The 18,551-nt window shown below is 54.4% G+C and overlaps 4 protein-coding genes across 4 annotated transcripts; 3 read left to right on the top strand and 1 right to left on the bottom strand.

Moving 5' to 3' along the window:
• Positions 1-1,231: 1,231 nt before the first annotated feature.
• On the top strand, positions 1,232-3,717 carry GLRG_09402 (peptidase family M13; the record flags this gene model as incomplete). The annotated part of the gene is made up of 5 exons (XM_008100087.1): positions 1,232-1,391; positions 1,449-1,717; positions 1,774-2,277; positions 2,332-2,613; positions 2,665-3,717. The coding sequence occupies 5 exons, from the start codon at positions 1,232-1,234 to the stop codon at positions 3,715-3,717; spliced, it is 2,268 nt and encodes a 755-aa protein (XP_008098278.1).
• A 2,957-nt stretch (positions 3,718-6,674) lies between these two features.
• GLRG_09403 (uncharacterized protein) lies at positions 6,675-6,833 on the top strand (the record flags this gene model as incomplete). The annotated part of the gene is made up of 1 exon (XM_008100088.1): positions 6,675-6,833. The coding sequence occupies one exon, from the start codon at positions 6,675-6,677 to the stop codon at positions 6,831-6,833; it is 159 nt and encodes a 52-aa protein (XP_008098279.1).
• A 7,296-nt stretch (positions 6,834-14,129) lies between these two features.
• GLRG_09404 (C4-dicarboxylate transporter/malic acid transporter) lies at positions 14,130-15,479 on the top strand (the record flags this gene model as incomplete). Its single annotated transcript, XM_008100089.1, has 1 exon — positions 14,130-15,479. The coding sequence occupies one exon, from the start codon at positions 14,130-14,132 to the stop codon at positions 15,477-15,479; it is 1,350 nt and encodes a 449-aa protein (XP_008098280.1).
• Positions 15,480-16,281: 802 nt separating this feature from the next.
• GLRG_09405 (heterokaryon incompatibility protein) lies at positions 16,282-18,288 on the bottom strand (the record flags this gene model as incomplete). The annotated part of the gene is made up of 1 exon (XM_008100090.1): positions 16,282-18,288. One exon carries the CDS (start codon positions 18,286-18,288, stop codon positions 16,282-16,284), a length of 2,007 nt encoding a protein of 668 aa, XP_008098281.1.
• Between the last annotated feature and the right edge of the window lie 263 nt (positions 18,289-18,551).

Here is an 18,551-nt window from a genome sequence, read left to right on the forward strand (position 1 = left end):
TACACTCCCCCGGCCCGGCCTCCAAGTAACCGCAACAACAATTGTCTTATCATGATTGCGTGACGTACATTGAGCTTCCTATCCGGAGTAGCGTTCATGTAGTGCAACATGAACAAGCGGAGAATCAAGGGAGTCGCGGTGGTCGAGATGCAGCTTACATCTCTGGGAGGATTGGTTGCCAGTGAGGGGTAGTTCATTCCTTGATGACCTCGGGCGTGGGGTAAATCTTGGCGTGCGTAGTCACCCGCGTCGCCAGTAACTTGACGCCTTTTGGTTCAACTTCTTGCATATCATGGATTCGGAACGAAGTGAAGGTTCAAGCAGGACGACTACATTCACATCATTGCCGCCATCAGAGTCTTTGGGCTAGTCACTGGCGTATCGACACGAGGACGTGGAAACCACCGAGAGTCTGATCAGGACGGCCGGATAACTCTGTGCTTCGATTTACTAGGAAAACGGCGCTTTTGAAATCAAGATGGAATCGAACAAAGGGTCCTTTGAAACTGTGCTAGAATCGTGGTGATGCGAGCATGGAGATTGGGCGCTTCGATGACAAGCACCACCGCTACCGATTTAAGCTAGTCCGGGGCGTCTCTTGGATGAAGTAAATGGACGCTTCATGGGCGGGCTAGACGTCCATCGAGCACAGATGTCAAAGCTAGTGCAGGAACAGGCGTGTTCTAAGCGGACGGACTAGACGTGCGCTTCAAGTAAGAGTGAGATGGGAATGAGAGGCAAAGTGAGGATGAGAGTAAGAGTAAGAGTAAGAGTGAGAGTCAGAGTATAAAGCCTAGAAAATAAGGTTGAAGGGGGAAGTGCTGGAATGCGGAGTTCCCAGTGCACACACACGAGCTGTTACAGCTATACAGGCTTGCTCTATCAGAAGGTACTAGAGTCTAGGTTAGGCTTACGTCTAAAACAAAGTATCTCCGGATAGAATCCCCCTAGCAGCTGCACCCCAGATGCTGCGCCGCGTCCAAGCGTCATCGTGCTCAACCAAGCCCCAACCTCCACCAAAGAAAGCTCCGAGAGCTCCCCCATCAAATCACCAACCCAACCCACCTACCCGATCCAGCCTTCGGTCAACCCGCCCAACATCTACGGATAGATTGGATCTCTTTCTATCACTTATCACCATATCTTGATACTCAGCTGGCTGGGTTAACCGATCGACCATCTTATCGTCTTTTTTTCACCTATATACAGCTCTCGCCTCAACCCCGTCGCCATGTCGGAGAAGGCACCTCTCATCTCGGAGCAACGCGTCTCCCACGATCCGCCGACAACGCGGTGTCCGTACGCCAAACGGTGCTCCGTTGGCAGAGTCATCGTCAAGGTCTTTGTCCTTGCTACCGCTGCCAGCTTCCTCTACTCCCACTTCCCCAAAGGTTGGTTGTAAACCGTTGTAGGTCTCCATTGCACGTTGTTGACGTTTGTTTGTGTAGCCCAGAATGACTTGCACGAGAGCAAGACCCCGGTTTGCATGACTCCCGCCTGTGTCCATGCCGCCTCTGAAATTCTATACAATCTGTCCCCCGACTACAAGCAGCTCGATCCATGCAACGACTTCGAAGAGATGGTATGCGGTGGATGGAGGGAGAAGCATGATCTTCGTGCGGATCAGGGCGATGCCTTCACTGGCACCATCATGTCCGAGAACTCGGAGCTCCTGCTTCGTCACATTCTAGAGGCTCCTTACCCCAAGGACTCGCAGGTAACAATTCCATTGCTGCCAATGTCCGAAAACACACTGACCGACTTTTCCACCAGCATTCCTCCTTTTCGCCACTCCGGCTCGACGCCACCGACAAGTCCGCGGACGAGCAGAATTTTGATAAGATGAAGACTGTTTACGATGCCTGTATCAACGAGGAAAAGATCAAGAGCATCGGAATCGAGCCGCTCTCTCGCATTCTGGACGATATCAAGAACACCTACCCGATTGAGGGTGCTGCCTCAGTCCCTGGACCGACCAAGGATGCCATCCTTCTTCTGGCCAGATATGGCGTCGGCGCGCTCGTCTCGACAGGCACTGGTGCAGACGACAGAGACCCCGACACGGTTGTCGTATCTGTTGCCCCCGGGAGACTGGGACTCCCCTCCAAAGAACGTTACGAAGACGATAAGCTATTCGAGAGATACCGTGACGTTGCTGTCGAGGTTCTCGGGAACCTCTTCCCCGACCAGAACAAGGACAACTTTGTCAAGGTCGCAGACTTCGAGAAGCTTCTGGCGGCCGCCTCACCGAGCACCGAGGAGCGCGAAGACGTCACTGTGAGTACCTCGTCCACCAGACCAGGATTGGCGTGTCCACTAACACGACGGCAGAAATACTACAATCCCATGTCGATTGACGAGGCTTCTGCCCTTACGCCCGAGATTGAGCTGACGGCACTTATCCATGACCTGGCCCCCGAAGGCTTCGTCGTGCAGCGCGTCATTGTCATGGCACCCAAGTACATGTCGGAGCTGTCTACAATCCTCGCTGAAACCGACAAGGAGATCATCCAGAACTACTTTATTTGGAAGGCCGTTCAGTCATTCTCCTCCTACGTCGATGCGGACGCCGTCAAGCCCTACAGGCGTTTTGTTAACGAGCTTGCCGGAAAGGTCGGCTATTCTAATTCTGTTTATAGTCTCTTCCATCGCTAACTATTGCAGGACCCCGAGTCCGTCCCCGAAAGGTGGCGAACCTGTGTCGGTCACGTCGACAACAGTTTGGGCTGGGTTCTGAGCCGCTTCTTCGTCGAGAAAGCCTTCTCGGCCGAGGCAAAGAAGTTTGGCGACACTATCATCACCGACATTAAGACTGAGTTTATCAAGAAGATCAAAGCCGCAAAGTGGATGGACAAGAAGACGACTGCCAAGGCAGTTGACAAGGTCCACAACATTATCCAGAAGATTGGCTACCCGACCAAGAGCCCCAATATCATGGATCCGCCTAGCCTGAACGACTTCTACAAGTCCGTCGACGTCAGTCCCGAGACCTTTTTCGACAACGCCCTCGCCGCGCGAAAGTTCGAAGTCGGCTACGAATGGTCAGCCCTCGGGAAGCCTGTCGACCGTGATCAGTGGGACATGACAGTACCCACGGTTAATGCCTACTACAACCCTCCTGGCAACGAGATTGTCTTCCCTGCCGGCATCATGCAATTCCCGGTCTTCGACGTCGACGTTCCTGCCTACATGTCGTACGGCGCCTTTGGGTCTGTTGCCGGGCACGAGCTCAGCCACGCCTTCGACTCCACCGGTCGCCACTTTGACCAGAACGGTAACTATACGGATTGGTGGTCCGACGCCACCGTCAAGGCATTCGAGGAGAGGGCAGAGTGCTTCGTGGACCAGTACCACAACTTCACGGTCCCGGGACCCAACGACGAGCCGCTCCACGTCAACGGCCGCCTTACTCTGGGCGAGAACCTTGCCGACGCTGGGGGGCTCTCGGCCTCGTACCAAGCGTGGAAGCACCGGGCGCAGAAGCACCCGAACAAGGATCTGCCGGGTCTGGAGCACTTCACGCAGGATCAACTCTTCTTCGTCACCTACTCCAACTGGTGGTGTGGCAAGTCGCGCAAGGATACGGCCATCAACCGTATCTATACTGATCCTCATGCGCCCAAGTGGGCCCGTATCCTTGGCACAATGGCCAACAGTCGCGAGTTCAAGGAGAGCTTCCAATGCAAGGACAAGAAGCCGACTTGCCAGATGTGGTGAGGTGTGAAAAAGCGTGATGCCTCTTTCTGTCCGTAGGGACAGGGGAATGGTTACGTAACGCAATGGGGTGTAGGAATATAGAGTGTGGGATGTATCACAGATTGAAGTCTTGTTGAATTGGACATTGTCTTAGCTGGAAGACACATAACCACTGAGGCGGTGTATTTGGTGAGGCGTCATCCGGTGCTTCACTGCTCATATAGTGAAGTGGGCGAGTTGAGGTATTGAAAAGGGGGTACGTAATCCTTGACTAACGAATGCAAGACCCAAGATCGACACTCACTAGTTGATCTCCCCTGATGAAAGTGACGAGGCTGCTGGGTTGACACGGTGGGCAACATCCTCGACCGGCTTCGATGACGCCGAGCTCATTGCGTGACATCCGGCTCAAACTGAACAGCGCACAAACACGTCCAGCCAGTGTTCTAAATTTTAGCTTATCACAAGCCCCATGTACACAGCATGTAGAGACACACCCTATTACTACTCAATATCTAGTAAGAGTAAATACTCTTATATCTTGATAACATTAATCTAGGGATATATCTGAGAGGCCGGGTAGTTATGCAGAAGTACCCTTACTCTAAAATCATAAGGAAAACAACCTTTATGTGGGTTTCTGAATTGATTCACAACGCTAGCATTTAGACCCCCGACGGACGTGTAGGTATATCTCTTGGACTTCCGAGGTGTGGTTTTAGGATGGACACCTTTGTGCCTCCCGTCTTAACCGTGATGTCTTGGGGTAAGACATCAGATTTCCCGATTCCTAATATAGCCATGAGTGACGAATCTCTCGGCTTAACACCAAAGCGGACGGGTTATCGTAGAAAGAGACGCAATAGATGTTATGGAAAAGTGCCATGGGCCGACCAACCATACGATGGATGCGGGTATCAGGAGAGACCTCGGATGACGAATCATCCTCCCGCGTGATTTCAGAGGCAAAGCAATGTCATGTATATTACAATCTAAGAGGTCAGACCGATACCACCGTGCAAAGAGGCCTCGGGGATACAGAGTGAATCAACTGATACACGCCCTCTAGGGGTCTCGCAATTTTCTGCTACGTGCATGGCCGCTCTCGCCTTGTCGTTGTTAGTCTAGACGGGGCCATCGGATCGCAAAGGCTTTATCGACGAGAAGATTATTTGAAAAGCCGCTCCAAGGAATCCAGTATTTCCAATACATTGCCAAACGACAGCTTTGATGGACGGAAGCCCGTCGACCCGTACCAAGACGTCGCCGCCCAGAGTCAGAGTGTGTGCACTTCTCATCGCGGCCCCCTCCCGTTGCCGGTTTGTTATTTTTATTTTCTTACTTGGTTGTTTGTTTACCGCGAAATAGCTTCGTAGTTCTCGAAATAGCTGCGACTGTAGAGGTCACAAACCGCTTCGACCCCCTTGACAACCGCCTGTGGGGTCCTTATTGCTTGGCACAGGCCGGTTCGCGATAGCTTTCCCCGTGATTTCATCTCCTTTATCTTTTTATCCACATCGCTTTTTTTTTTTCACCCTTTCCAAATTTTATTGAGGCTTATCTATCGCGGAGACGCGGGGGAAGAGAGGCCAATAATAACCCGGAGATGAAACATGTACGCATGCGAGGTTCGCGGACCTTGAGTGGACCGTGGGGGGAGGGGGCGTGCAAAGTGGTATTACACGGTAAGCTGTCCGAATAAGCGTGTGCACCTTGCGAGAAAGAAAAGACAGGTGCAGACGAGAAAGCAGGGCCCCTTAGGTCCAGAAAGATGCTGCGGAGACGGTGGTGATGGAATCCGAGGTTTTGTTGGTCCAAGAGAGAGATGTATGTGCCTCCTTGAGACGCGGCCGGGACAGGGGTGGGCGGCGTTTCGTAATTTTCCGACGTTTCTATATTTGAACCTGGACCCGAATCTGAGGATTTGACGAGTTTTGGATCTCGTTGTTTTTTTTGTTTTTGGCGTGGTCCTTTTACCCCTCGGTCTCTCGCCCCCCCTTTTTCCTAGTATTCTTCCTTTTTGTTTCGTTCTATTCTTGCAGATATCCGGGGGGGTGGCATGCAGGTGAGTCCGCCTCCATGTTTGAAGCAGCGCGCGGGCGGGCGTTTGTATCTTTTTTTGTCCTATTTGGTATTTTCTGTGGTGTTGGGAACGGGGGTCCAGGGGCTTGTGTCTCCGCGTCAAGTGAGACACGAAGCTGGAGATAGAGAGATAGAGAGAGAGAGAGAGAGAGAGAGAGAGCGTTTTGCCATGATGATAGCAAGTTGAAACAAATATGACCGGCGAGACTTTCCGGAACCCCGCCATATGGGCGTTATCGCGGGCTAAATCGCACTGCCACAAATAGCCAATCCTCCGTGTAAGTCGTCGAGTCGGGTAACCGGCCTTTTAGTTTATAAAAAAATCATCTTTTTTTTTTATAATAATTTTTCATCTTGGATGTATGTTTATGCAAAGAACGCGCATAGAAAGGTTCGCGCTTGACTATTAACTTTGAGCCTTCTTGCGCCTCCCGGCGCGTGCGCCAATTCGACGTCAAGCCCTTGCCAAGCGTCAATCAGGGGGGGATGGATGTTGTCTTAGCTTTCCACTGACAGGTACCCGAGAGCCTGTCGATAGGGGTTACACCAAGGCAAAGCCTCTGCCGCCCGCCGTCGATTTGATTCGATTCGATCGAGGCTCGCCCGGGGCCCGGAAACGGTTGCATAAAAGTAGATGACCATGTCGGGCTGGTGACGAATGCCGACGGCGTAGCGAAAAGGGGGATTGGGGAGCTGTGGCGGGAGTGCGAAGCTTAAGCATTCACTTGCGTCTACGTGGTGCCTGTTTTCGGCGTTGTCTCGGGTGAGGGGAGGAGGGGGGGGGGCAGGGCGGCGATGCGAGGAAAAAGCGGCGTCGAAACCTTATATGTATACCGAGTACGGAGTATATACAAAGTATATCTCTCCGTCTCGACCGCGGTCCGTTGGCTTCTGAGATGGCCGGAGGTGCGTCCGCCGAAAGACCGGTAGCACCCGGGTCCGACACCTTCCAGCTCCGTGTGTGGAGGGGGGGCGGTGGGAGGAGAGGGTGGGAAGCCAGCAGGGGAGGACGATGGATGGGTGTCACAAGCTGGGATGGGTTCGTTGACTCATAGAGGGGAGATATCGGGCATCAAGAGAGTGGGTAAGAAGCTCTCCAGACCTGGTCATTATCACATGCTATAGCCATGGAAGATTTTCCCTTCCTCTCCTTTCCTTTCGGTTTTGGAAGTATTTTTTTTTTCGTTGTCTTTTAGATTGCATGACCAAAACCCCAATACGTGAACGGACGTCAGACTGAAATGTGAGAAGAGATAAGAAAGCAATAACACTCAACCCCCGGTCCTCAGGGGTTTTCGGAAGCGGGCGTCTTGGCCCAACGTTGGGTGGTGTTGCTGCTTCATTGGGTGCTTCACCTTTTACATTTTGCCGGCGGACCCAGACAAATACCTTCTCTGGTGTTATAGGCCGGGTCCCGGCATGGTTTATCCCTCCGACATCCCCCAACTACCAAGTAAGTCCCGTTGCTTGTCCAAAGCTTCGCGGGCATATGCGTGGGACCACCCGGCGTCCCGCGGTGCTTACAGGTGGGTGGGTTCGGCTGGCTGATATTGTGCAATATAGGATTTCAAGGGCCGTAGAGAAAGAGTGAACGGGAGGGAGACAGAGATGCGTGGGGGTGGTAAAGAGATTAGGCAATTTGCTACTCACGGCGGCTGAATGATCTGCAACATGCTCATGGCTTTGCCCTGGACCTCGCCCATCCCGCCAAGACAAGATGCTCCCTCAATACAAATCTGATGAGAGGTTCCACCGTGGATGACACGCGGTAGACGCAGTGCTTGTCCCAGGATGATGCGGAGGAGATGAGTGGGTGAATCGCAAAAAAAAAAAAAAAAAGGAGTCATCGTCGACTGAATATCGATGGAGAGACCGGGCCGGATCAGAATCGAAAGTGAGTCCAGACTGTCCATCTCTCGTGCTAGAGCGGCGGCTTGGTGTGCGAGTCGACATCGAACGCGTCATCCACGGCCCGGTGTTGCAGTATAGCACTGCCACGGCGTGAACGATGAAGCGACAACAGTAGCTAGTTAGTTACACTTGGCTGCCCGCGACGATGACGCGGCACCGTCGTTGCCGACGGCCCGGAGCAAAGAGCTAGCCACAGCTGCCCGGCCGCGGCGTGCAGTGGTTAGCGCCGGGCGGTGCAGGTTTGTCGCATACCGCCAGCGACGGAAGCGGTCGCGGTCGCGGTTGGGGCGATGCTCATCGTCGACGCTCACGGGTTTCAAGGCGCATCTTGGCAGATGTGATGAACCAGGCCCAACGGTAAGGGGTGGGGGGTGTGCATGCACGCTTCCGTCGACACCTTGGCGGCATATACTATGTATGTGCCTGGTGCCGCTGCAACAGTAGCTTCGCATAGCGCCGTCGAGAGAGAATACCTAGGGATTTTCCTGCTTGGCGACTCGGCGGTAGATCATCTCGCCAAGACGACCACCAGTGATGCAGACTGATGTGCTTTGCTCTCTCTGTCTCTTCTCTGGCGCCCCTGTCGAGAGCCGAGTCGGCAAAGCCAGATAACACCAGAATGTTCGCCGGCATAGGAGCACACACTGGCCCGGGCTCTGTCATTGGCAAATCTGCCACGGGATCCCCGGTTGCATATACTATGTACCTACCTTACCTGTACATGGTGGTGCTCTTCAGTTCTATTGCCCTGGTTCCTCCCTTCCACCCTCCTTTAGTGGACATGCCGTCAGTCATGCATCGTCTTGGCCCTTTGCTATTCGGTGGCTTCATTGGGCGTCCATGTCATGCGAGGCGAGGCGAGATAGGAGGAAACACGGTGGTACCAGTTAAGTCGTTCAGCAAGGGGGAAGGGTGACGATGATGAGGCCAAACACGGACCTTTTTCTTCTTCTTCTTCTTCTTCTTCTTCTTTTCTCTATGGCCGTCCGTCGAGGCTTTCCATCGCAATTGGAGAATAAGAGGAGGAAAAAATAGACGGCGCAATGGCGAAAAAGAAGAAACGAGAGCCAAGACATCTACCAGAATAGCAACGGGCGGTTGGGAGTTTTGTACGCTTTGCACGCTTTGCCATCCATCCGCCTCTCCATCCGAAGTGGGATTGGACAGCTCGCTCGCTCGCTTTGTTTTGTGCGCTACGGCGAACCGGCATCGCGCCCCGTCTGGACCTGCGGGAGCCCAAGGGGAAACGCAGAGAGCATGAGAGAGAGGAAGAGGCAGAGGAGGCTCTGCTCTACGCCTGTGCCGATAGACCATGGAAGGCACACATTGAGCCACTTATGATGTGCGGTTGCGCATATGCACACACCCAGTCTTCCCTGTCTGATAAGACGGATAGGTAGATGACAGATGCCGGCCGGGTGGCACATGAACAGCCAAGAGGCTAAGAGGCCAAGGGGGCCAAGCAGGGCCAAGGAGGCTTGTACTGCTGGCCACGCTGTATAGCGGCCTTTTGTGTGTCTGTGTGTGTGTGTGTGTGTGAGTGTGAGTGTGAGTGTGAGTGTGCGTATGCTCTGTCTTCTCGAGCCGCTGTCAGAAGCACTTGATCACCGACCCGACAATAGACAATGAACGAACATATTCTCTTTGACGGTAGCTAGCCTCGGACGGCACGGTTCTATGGTGGGGGTATTCAAGTGGGCGCCATCGGGAAACATCAGCAAAAGTCTCTCCCCATGGACACCATTCATTACTTTGCGCGGTACGGCATGTCTCCTTCTCCAAACCCGCACTCGCCGTCATCAAAAGACGTCAGGACTTGGCGGCCCGGCCGAGTCCAGTCAACCGGCCCCAAAATCCTATAGTGTCGAGCCCAAGAGGACGGACCCGACAACCCCAGGGGCGTAGGAGGTGAGACTTTCTGACTATGCAAGCTGGGTTGGGGGGGGAGGGGTCGCCCGAAGAGGGAATCTTGGGAGACGACGGGACGGGTGGCCCTCTTTTTTTAACTTCTATGTCAATACGGAGTCTCCGTATAAATGACCAGAGAGTAAAAAGTGTATTTTGTATAGAGACTTGTATTTTTGTTTTAAAAATACAGTAATTACAAGGCTTAACTTAAAATAATAAACTCTATGATTAATATATAGTATAGATCTAAAGATTATTATAAGGGTTTCTTAATATAGTTTCTATTTGTAGTAACTATATACTAATATATTTAAGTTAATACACCTTATATCTATATTATATTTTCCTTTAGATAAGATAAAATATATATTAGTGTGTGTACTAAATATAAGCTTTTTATATCTTTAACGTAAAAGCAGGTCTACTTTTTAAAAAGAAAATAAAAATAACTATTACTAAATATTAAAAAATAGGTTTAGTCTAAACTATATTTCTATATATATTTATATGCACTATATAGGCTGATATATATATTTATATATATATATTTAAATACTTTAGCTACACCTAAAAGTCCTTAACACTGGTATTAAATTTGTATTTTTTTGGTTAACTCTCTGTAAATGACAATCGCCAAGGCTCCCCTTGACGTCCAAGGGTGATGCTCCCCTCTCGCTCTTGGCAGGCGAACACGTCAAGACACAGAGACAGAGAGGGGACGAATAGAAACTTTAGTCTGGGGAAAATAGCTGGCGGTCCAGCTGGAGAGCGAGCGAGTAGAGTGAATATTCTTGGACGCGTTCCTTATCGCTGGGCTCTCTAGAAACGGAAACGGAGGCGCCTCCCTGGTCGGTTTCCTCACATGTCCGGCCAGAGCGGCGTTTCGCCCGTGTGGGTTCCGTCTCCTGAATCCCCGTTCCCACGAACCACGACGGGCTACCAAAATAAATCCGGTCCAGACTCTTCTCTCGGCCGCTTTTCTGCTGCAGTTGACGTTCTGCGTCGACTATTTTCTGGTTCCGGCCCATTTTCGTGTCCATTGCAAGTGGGGGTACCGCCACTGTAAGTGCGTGTGTGTTTGCGTATCTGTCTGTCCGTCTATCCGTTCTGTTTGTCTGGTTAAGGTTGAGCGTGTTTGCGATGACATGTGGGTGACCCGGGGGTGAGGAACATAAGAGAGCACAGAGAGGAAGAGAGCATCGATAACGAGGCGTAACCGCTGACGTATCGTCTCTCATGACGCAGAAAAAAAAAAAAGGTTAACGAGACAGAGTTTGGGCGCGCGCACGCTGTGACAGGCATGCGATGATTAGGAGAAGCCGCTTCATGGGCATGATTCCAATGGCAATCTGAAGCCGGGCTTGGCAGAGGTGCGCAGCTTCGCGATACGAATGCCCTCTCACTTCCCAACCGGTATATTGCTTGTCGCCGTGGACGAACTGTGGACGAGACGACAGGCACAGCCGCGAGCTGGCAACGGTCCAGCGTCAACGAAGACAGGCGGCTTGGCGTGGCTTGGCTCTACCGCCTTACCGCACCTCCGCACTACACCACAATGAAGGAATTTGAAAGCAGAGCAAGGAAAGGAAAGGGGAAAACTGTGCGGTGCGAATCCCGTCATTGCCAGAACGTGTTTCGAGGTCCAAGAGGCGGGCCTACCCATCTCTTGGCGGCCAGAGCTCTCAGATCGTGAAACGAATTGCCCGACTCGGACACCCGAAGGGCCACACCCCCCCCCCCCCCCCCCCCCCCCCCTGGCCTGCCACACCCGCACCGAGCCCTCCTTTTCGCATGGCAGGCCTACGATCCCCCCCCCCCTCCCTTTCGATGAGCTTCGTGGCGGTGGCAGCCTTCCCAGCATCAACCGGACTGGTGGTGGCAGCGGGAAGGGAAGGGAAGGCAAGGCAAAAGGGCGGACCGCAGCGAGGAACTTTTGACGTGTGTGTGTGCGTGTGTGCAGTACGTGTGCGCGTGTGCGTGTTCCTTGATGGTGCCGAATTTCCATGATCTAATGTTTGCTCGAGCTACTATTGCTGACGATGGGTTGCTGCGGACACCCGAGTACTGCAGTTTGATGTCATATCGAGTCTATGAGGATGGCGTTCCAGCCGACCTGAAGCAAAATACAATACCAACCTGCATGAGGCTATTAATATTCCCCACTGACACTGTAAACCTAGATATTACATAGTACTAACCACCCCCCCCCCCCCCCCCCCAGACGGATACCATGCCCGCCCATTGGTCTCTCTCTCTCGCAGGCCAAGTACTCGGTAGCTGTAAAACAGATGCAAATGACATCCTGTTGAGTGGATGATCGACGCCGAGATGGCCCCCATGGATCTCAATTACACCGTCCAGATAAGGAAGCCTCTAGGAACCAAGGTGCCAAGCAGAGAAGCAGGACCTGTAGGGCACACTACCTAGGTAGTCAAGTAATAGTGTAGCAAAACGGACAGCCAGATAGGGTGGGTGTATACCCATTCGCAAGGGCAACGCTGCCTTGGTGAGCTGGCGGCCCCCCGATTGGTCAAGATCATGACACGCACACCCCCTCTCCCTCTCTGCTTTCTTCCAGTCCATCTTCCGCACGTCTTCTTCCCCTTGGCAAAGAGATACAACGCCAAGCCTTGGCACGGCTACGACCGAACTGTAGTCTTCTGTCTCCCAAGCAGATGTGACGGTTCAGGAGGTACCCCTTGAGCTCGAAATACTTGGATGCTTGTATCGCTTCATATTGACCAGCCCGCGCCTTGACCCTGACCGCAGGTTCCTTCATCTCAGTGTACATCACCTACCGCATTCGTGACCCTCGTCTGAGACATCCGGACGGTAGGCGCCCTTTAACATCATTCTTCAATCGCAAGCCTCTCCTAGTGCCTTGCTGTACCTACCTACCCAGTCCTAGGCAGTCCAAGTAGGTACATCCCCTACTACGGTAAACATACCGGCCCCTTGTGCCACAACCCTTGCATGTCGTTGTCTGCCGGGCCAGCCCCCCCCCTGGACCTCGACATCCTTCCTCTTTTGGCATGCACTCGTCGCCCAACTGGGTCCTCTGGGCTCCGCGGCGTGCTACTACGTAGGTATGTGTGTGTGTGTATCCGTGGGTGTGTTTGTGTGTCTGGCCGTGGGGGTTATTAGTTGCCTACCTAGTCTTGGAAACCTGCGAGAGCCGCCACCGCAGCCACCGCCGCCACGTCACACACGCCCAAACGCCAGCCAGCCCACGATCTTCTCAAAGAGCCTCAACGATGCGGACCTAAACGATGTGGACCGCAGCGGCACGGCAGGCGTTGCTCTCATTGTCCGGCACATGGGTCACCGGCTCAGTATGTACTCGGCCACCGAGCCCGAGCCAAATCCAACGTATCTCTTTCTCTCTCTCTCTCTCTCTCTCTCTCCCTCTCTGTCTCTCTGTCGCCATCTCTCTGTCTCTATCTCAATGTGACTTACACCCCGGTGTCGCCGCCGGACCAATTTGAAAAACTTCATGTCTGTGGGACCCTCTCCCTCTCTCTCGCCTGCCGCGAATCCATTATCACAGCCCAAAGCTACCTCCTGATGCTCGTGCTGGTCTTGGCAGATTGGCATTTTGGCGCGGATGCATGGTCGTGGAGCGGGTCTTCTCGTCCCAACTTCCACCCCAATTTGGTGTCGAGACTCGCGCTCTCGTACCCGCACAGCCGTTCAAGGGTCAGGGAGCCTAGCAAACACCTTGAGGGTAGCAGATAAGTAAAGTTCATGGAGGGAGAGACGCAGCCACACAGCATACACACACTCACACACACACACACACATACACGGACACATGGAGAGAGAGAGAGAGGGATCTCCCCCCCCGCCAAGCCTACTCATCCCAGTTGGCCTCGGACAGGGGGTGGTTGGAAACCACGAAGCATCCACTCTCTCCCAGATTCTGTCTCTAGTCGTCTCATACACGCACACTTGGTGTATTTTCGTTCACTCACACACTCCCCCCTGGCTCCCTCACTCAAATCCAACTGCACGCTCACGTCTCCACCGGACTGATACCCTGTTGTCACCTTCAAACTCAGTCCCATTCGGTATCTATTCTGAGAAACACTGGCATTTTGGTCTGAAGATCCGGGCTCTTTTCGCACGCCCTCCAGTAGCTCGAGAGGACATATATCATCTGGTCCAAGGCCACAAAACTAAAAATGGTCCACCGGAGCTGGATTCCCCTTGGTCAGTGAAAGCAACTTTCCCTATTTCGAGTACCTGTTTAGTTCCTTACCAAGTTTTCATCATCATCAACCCACATTTATTTTCACTTCAAGAACATATATCAACTTCCCCTTTCCCCCCGGGTACCTCGAGTGTTTCGTCCTCTTCACCAAACAAGTCGACTCTCACTCAGCTTTCCCGCTTATTACCCTGCTCCCCCCTTACATCCCCCCCACCACCGAGCAAACGACTTATTCTCTGCGAGATTCGACGTGCTTTTGTACAACAGCAATATTAAAACAACAACTTCAGAAAAAAGAACAAAAAGAAAAACACAATCCAAGATGGATCACAGGGACCCGACGAGCTCGGCCTGGACCGAGTCTGCCGTGTCAACACGCAAGAACTCAGCGGAATGGCAAACGTCAAGGCCAAACTCCCCCAAGCTGGCACCTCTGGACATGAAGTTCGAAAAGAGCAAGATGCATGACAAGGAAACAAACGTCACACCCATCATCGAGAAGGGTGCCTCGCCCGCCCACGACAACCACGGCCACGGCCACATCGACATCAACGACCCGAACCGGCCGAGGATGGCCTGGAAGGCGCGTCTGCACCACTTCACATGGGCCTGGTACACGCTCTCCATGAGCACGGGAGGTCTCGCCCTCCTCATCTTCGCCCAGCCGCACCAGTTCCCCGGCCTGCGGCAGATCGGCACCTTCGTCTACGTCCTCAACCTCATCATCTTCACCCTCATCTGCTCCGCCATGCTCGCCCGCTTCTTCCTGTACCCCGGCGACTTCAAGAAGTCGCTGACCCACGAACGCGAGGGCTTCTTCTTCCCGACCTTCTTCCTGTCCATCGCCACCCTCATCACCAGCACGAGCCGCTACGCCATCCCCGAGAACGACGAGACCCTCGTGTGGGCCATCCAGGTTGCCTTCTGGGGCTACCTCGTTGTCACGCTCATGCTCGCCATCGGCCAGTACAGCTTCGTCTTCGCCAAGCACAACTTTGGCCTCCAGACAATGATGCCCACGTGGATTCTCCCCATCTTCCCCATCATGCTTACCGGCACCATCGCCTCCGTCATCGCCGACACCCAGCCCGAGATCACCGCCGTGCCCATCGTCGTCGCCGGCCTCACCTGCCAGGGACTGGGCCTGTCCGTCGCCGTCCTCATGTACGCCCACATGGTCGGCCGTCTCATGTCCGCCGGCCTGCCCAACCGCGAACACCGCCCCGGTCTGTTCATGAACGTCGGTCCCCCAGCCTTCACCGCTCTCGCCCTCATCGGCATGGCCAACGGCCTGCCCGACAACCTCGACCCCGACCGCGACGGCATCATCATCGACGCCGGCATCATCCGCACCATCTCCCTCATGGCCGCCATCTTCCTCTGGGCCCTCGCCGCCTGGTGGTTCGGCATCGCCACCATCGCCGTAATCTCCTCGCCCCCCGTCTACTTCCACCTGGGATGGTGGGCCATGGTGTTCCCCAACACCGGCTTTACCCTCGCCACCATCACCATCGGCAAGCAGCTCGGGAACGAAGCGGTGCAGTGGTTCGCAACGGGCATGAGTATCTGTCTACTCCTCACATACTTCTACGTCCTCTACCACCACATCAGGGCCGTCGTCATCCAAGACATCATGTACACCATGAGAGACGAGGACTTCAACGACCACTAAAGCACCAGGCAAAGTGGGAGTTGTGTGTGTGTGTTTCTGCGTTTGTGAGGACGACAGCGAAAACGGTGTCGACAAAAGGCGCCCCTCAAGGAGCGAGGGGGCGTCCACCGGAGACGGAAATATGAGATTGGGTAAACGGTCACAAGCGGTTTGTTTTTGAGCTCACTGTTCATTCAATGTTCACAGCAACCAGAGCTTGGATCTGGGAAAGGTTTTTCATGGCAATATTTCCGCTCTGGCTGAGCGAAGTGGCGTTATCATTTTCGGCGAAGGTGGGAAAGAGAAGGAAAGCCAACAGCATATTACCATCTTCATCATCATCATCATCATCATCAGCGTCAGAGAAGCGCGCGAATTCCAAATTGGATTCTTTTTTTTTTTCTCTTTTTTTTTATACATATATCTGAATACCCCCTTTCACGCTCTCTACCTGTCCTAGTTCCTTATTTAGTATTTGGTCGACGTCTTCGGGATCCCTTCTCGATTATCGAGAGTCATGTAAACTCATATCGTCAGAAACGCGGGGGAAATTCGGTTTGGTCGTCTCACCATAGACTTACTTCACACACTAGAGAGATCAGACGCGTTGGATAGCACGCCTGTAGAGGAAACACTCGACGAAGTTTACTCCAGATAAAACAAGAACTTGCTGCTCCAACGTATTCTATTCGCCTCCTGACCCCAACTCTCAGACGTGTTCCTCTTGCCCCCCCTCCCACACGAACTCTCTCTCTCTCTCTCTCTCTCTCTCACACACACACACACACACACACGCACACCCCTTTCGTGCATGACAACCCAATTAAGCAATGAGAAATGTCTCGTGTGGCCGCTTAGTCAACATCTCGCCATCCATGACCCCGTCGCAGTATGCTTCGCCGACGAAACGGGAACTCGTCCCATCACTGGATGGTCTCAGGACGTACGGGATCCGAGAGCCGAGCAGTACCACGACCACGTCGCCCGGGTGTGCGCCGCCCGGGGCCATGCCCACGTACCCCAGCCTCGTCACGTACGGGCGCTTGCCCGTCATCTTGTCCATGTTCTCGCTGTAGTTGGACTGCGCCGGGATCATGCGGTAGAACTCCTCCAGCCGCTGCTGACGCAGCTCTGGCGGCACGGACTGGAAGCCCTCAGCCATCAGCGCAAGGACGGCCAGGCAGGCCTCGTAATCGCCCCTTTCTGCCCGCGCGACCCGGTGGTAGCTAGCCGCGCTGGTCCAGTACAGGTCTCCCACGGGCACCCGCCACGCGGCTTCGGCTCGCCTCTCGCTGCTCTCGTAGATGTCGTGCCCGCACGCCGAGGACTTGTCGCAGAAGGCCCTGATGGTCCGCAGGTGGCTGGCGCGAGCTTCGCTGCCCGCCTCCCACTCCCACACGTCGCCCGTCTCCTCGATCGTGTCGACGGCGAGGCCGCGTATCCCAAGCACGCACGGGTCGTCCGTGTGCGCCACCTCGACCGTGCTGTCGCCCGCCGCTCGTACGAGCAGCCTGTCTGCGTCCTCGAACGCGGCCAGGTACGAGTGGGTCAGCGTCGGCCTCCAGTCTGGGACCCAGGACGGCAGCCCGTCGACGTCCTTGGGGAACTGCGAGAAGGAGAGCATCTCGACGCGGCCTGCGCCAACGAGGGCGCGGGCGGCCTTCACGAAGGTGGGATGGCAGTGTGGAGAAGTGTATTCCGGGACGATCTGCAGCCCTTCTGCATCTACGGCGACGCTGAGCAGGCCGTAGATCCGGTCCCGCGGCAGGGTCGCCTGGGCGTCTCCGTCCACGTACGCCTTCTTCAGCATGTGGTACAGGTCGTCCCCTGGTCCCTCGCCCTTTACGAAGTTGCGCCTCCGACGCCGTACGGCCATCAATGGACCGAATCGGCGGTCCTGGGCTTTGGCCAACAGCTTGATGTGCTCTTGGTCGCCCGGGTTCTTTATGTCCTGCGTGTTCATCACGCACCCGTCGAATATCAACGTGGCCAAGGGAAGCAGGTCGAGGTTCAGCATCTTGTACCCGCACAGGAAGAACGTGTTGGTGCCCAGAGCTTGCTCCTGTATCGTCCACACGCGGCCGAACCAGGGCCTCTCGTTCCAGGCAATCATCGCCTCCAGGAGAGAGTTGAAGGCCGGCACCGCCCTTTTCACCAGGGCCTGGAACCTCACCGTCGCCGGGTCTTCGGGGTTGCGGTTCTCCAGTATCGGGCGCAGAAGCGGGAGCCGCTCTCTGTTGAGGTAGCTCTCGATATCCAGATCGCGGGCCGCTTGGCCGATGTCTTCCCAGCACTCCATCAGCGCGTCGGAGCCGTCCGCCGCGGGACCGAGCCAGACGAGGACGAGTTCGGCCCTGCTGTAGATCTGCGCCATGAGCGGCACCTGCTCGTTCTTCTCCTCGGCATCTGCCTGGTTGATGCAGATCTGATCTATCCAGAGCGTGACTGGCTCATTTTCTTTACGGACATGTCGCAGCGCCGTGTCCAGAGAGGCCGTGATTCCGAGGCGCGCGCCCCCAATGTCAATGCCATGGGACTTATCCGGCTTACCCCAGGTGTACGACAGCGCCTTGTAGGGCCGTGGGGTGTCGATTGGGGTGGTTGAGACGGCGCACCGCAGCGGGCTCGAGTATCGTGCAGCGCAACCGGGGCCATCTTCGTCTGGAGGGTCTACCTCGTCCGGAGATGCAGAGTTGACGCTTGTGGCGTGTCTGGACGGATAGAGTTCGAGAACCCTGATGTGAGTTGATGCCGAGGGTAGGCATACCTGGTCGTAGCTAAAGCGAGGAACAGAGTTCTGCCGACTCGGCCACGTCGGCACGGAAGCCATGACTGCCGTGTGGTGTTGGGACAACAGCGAGCGCGGCTATTCCATGTCGACGCAAGGGACACCCGAGCGTAAGTTGGAGAGGACGGACGGTGTGGTGTTGAGAGCTGCAGGGTCTGCCCTTTAAGTACCCCTCCCCTCCTCTCTCATGGAAGCACACACACTCACCTGCTTTTGGTATGTGGTAGCCTGGTAGGGCTGGCGTCATCTCGACCGAGGCCGGGGTGTCATGACAACTTCCAAAGTGGAAATGTCAGTTGAACTAA

The sequence above is a fragment of the Colletotrichum graminicola genome (genome assembly GCF_000149035.1).
Source record: "Colletotrichum graminicola M1.001 genomic scaffold supercont1.48, whole genome shotgun sequence".
Lineage (NCBI taxonomy): Eukaryota > Fungi > Ascomycota > Sordariomycetes > Glomerellales > Glomerellaceae > Colletotrichum > Colletotrichum graminicola.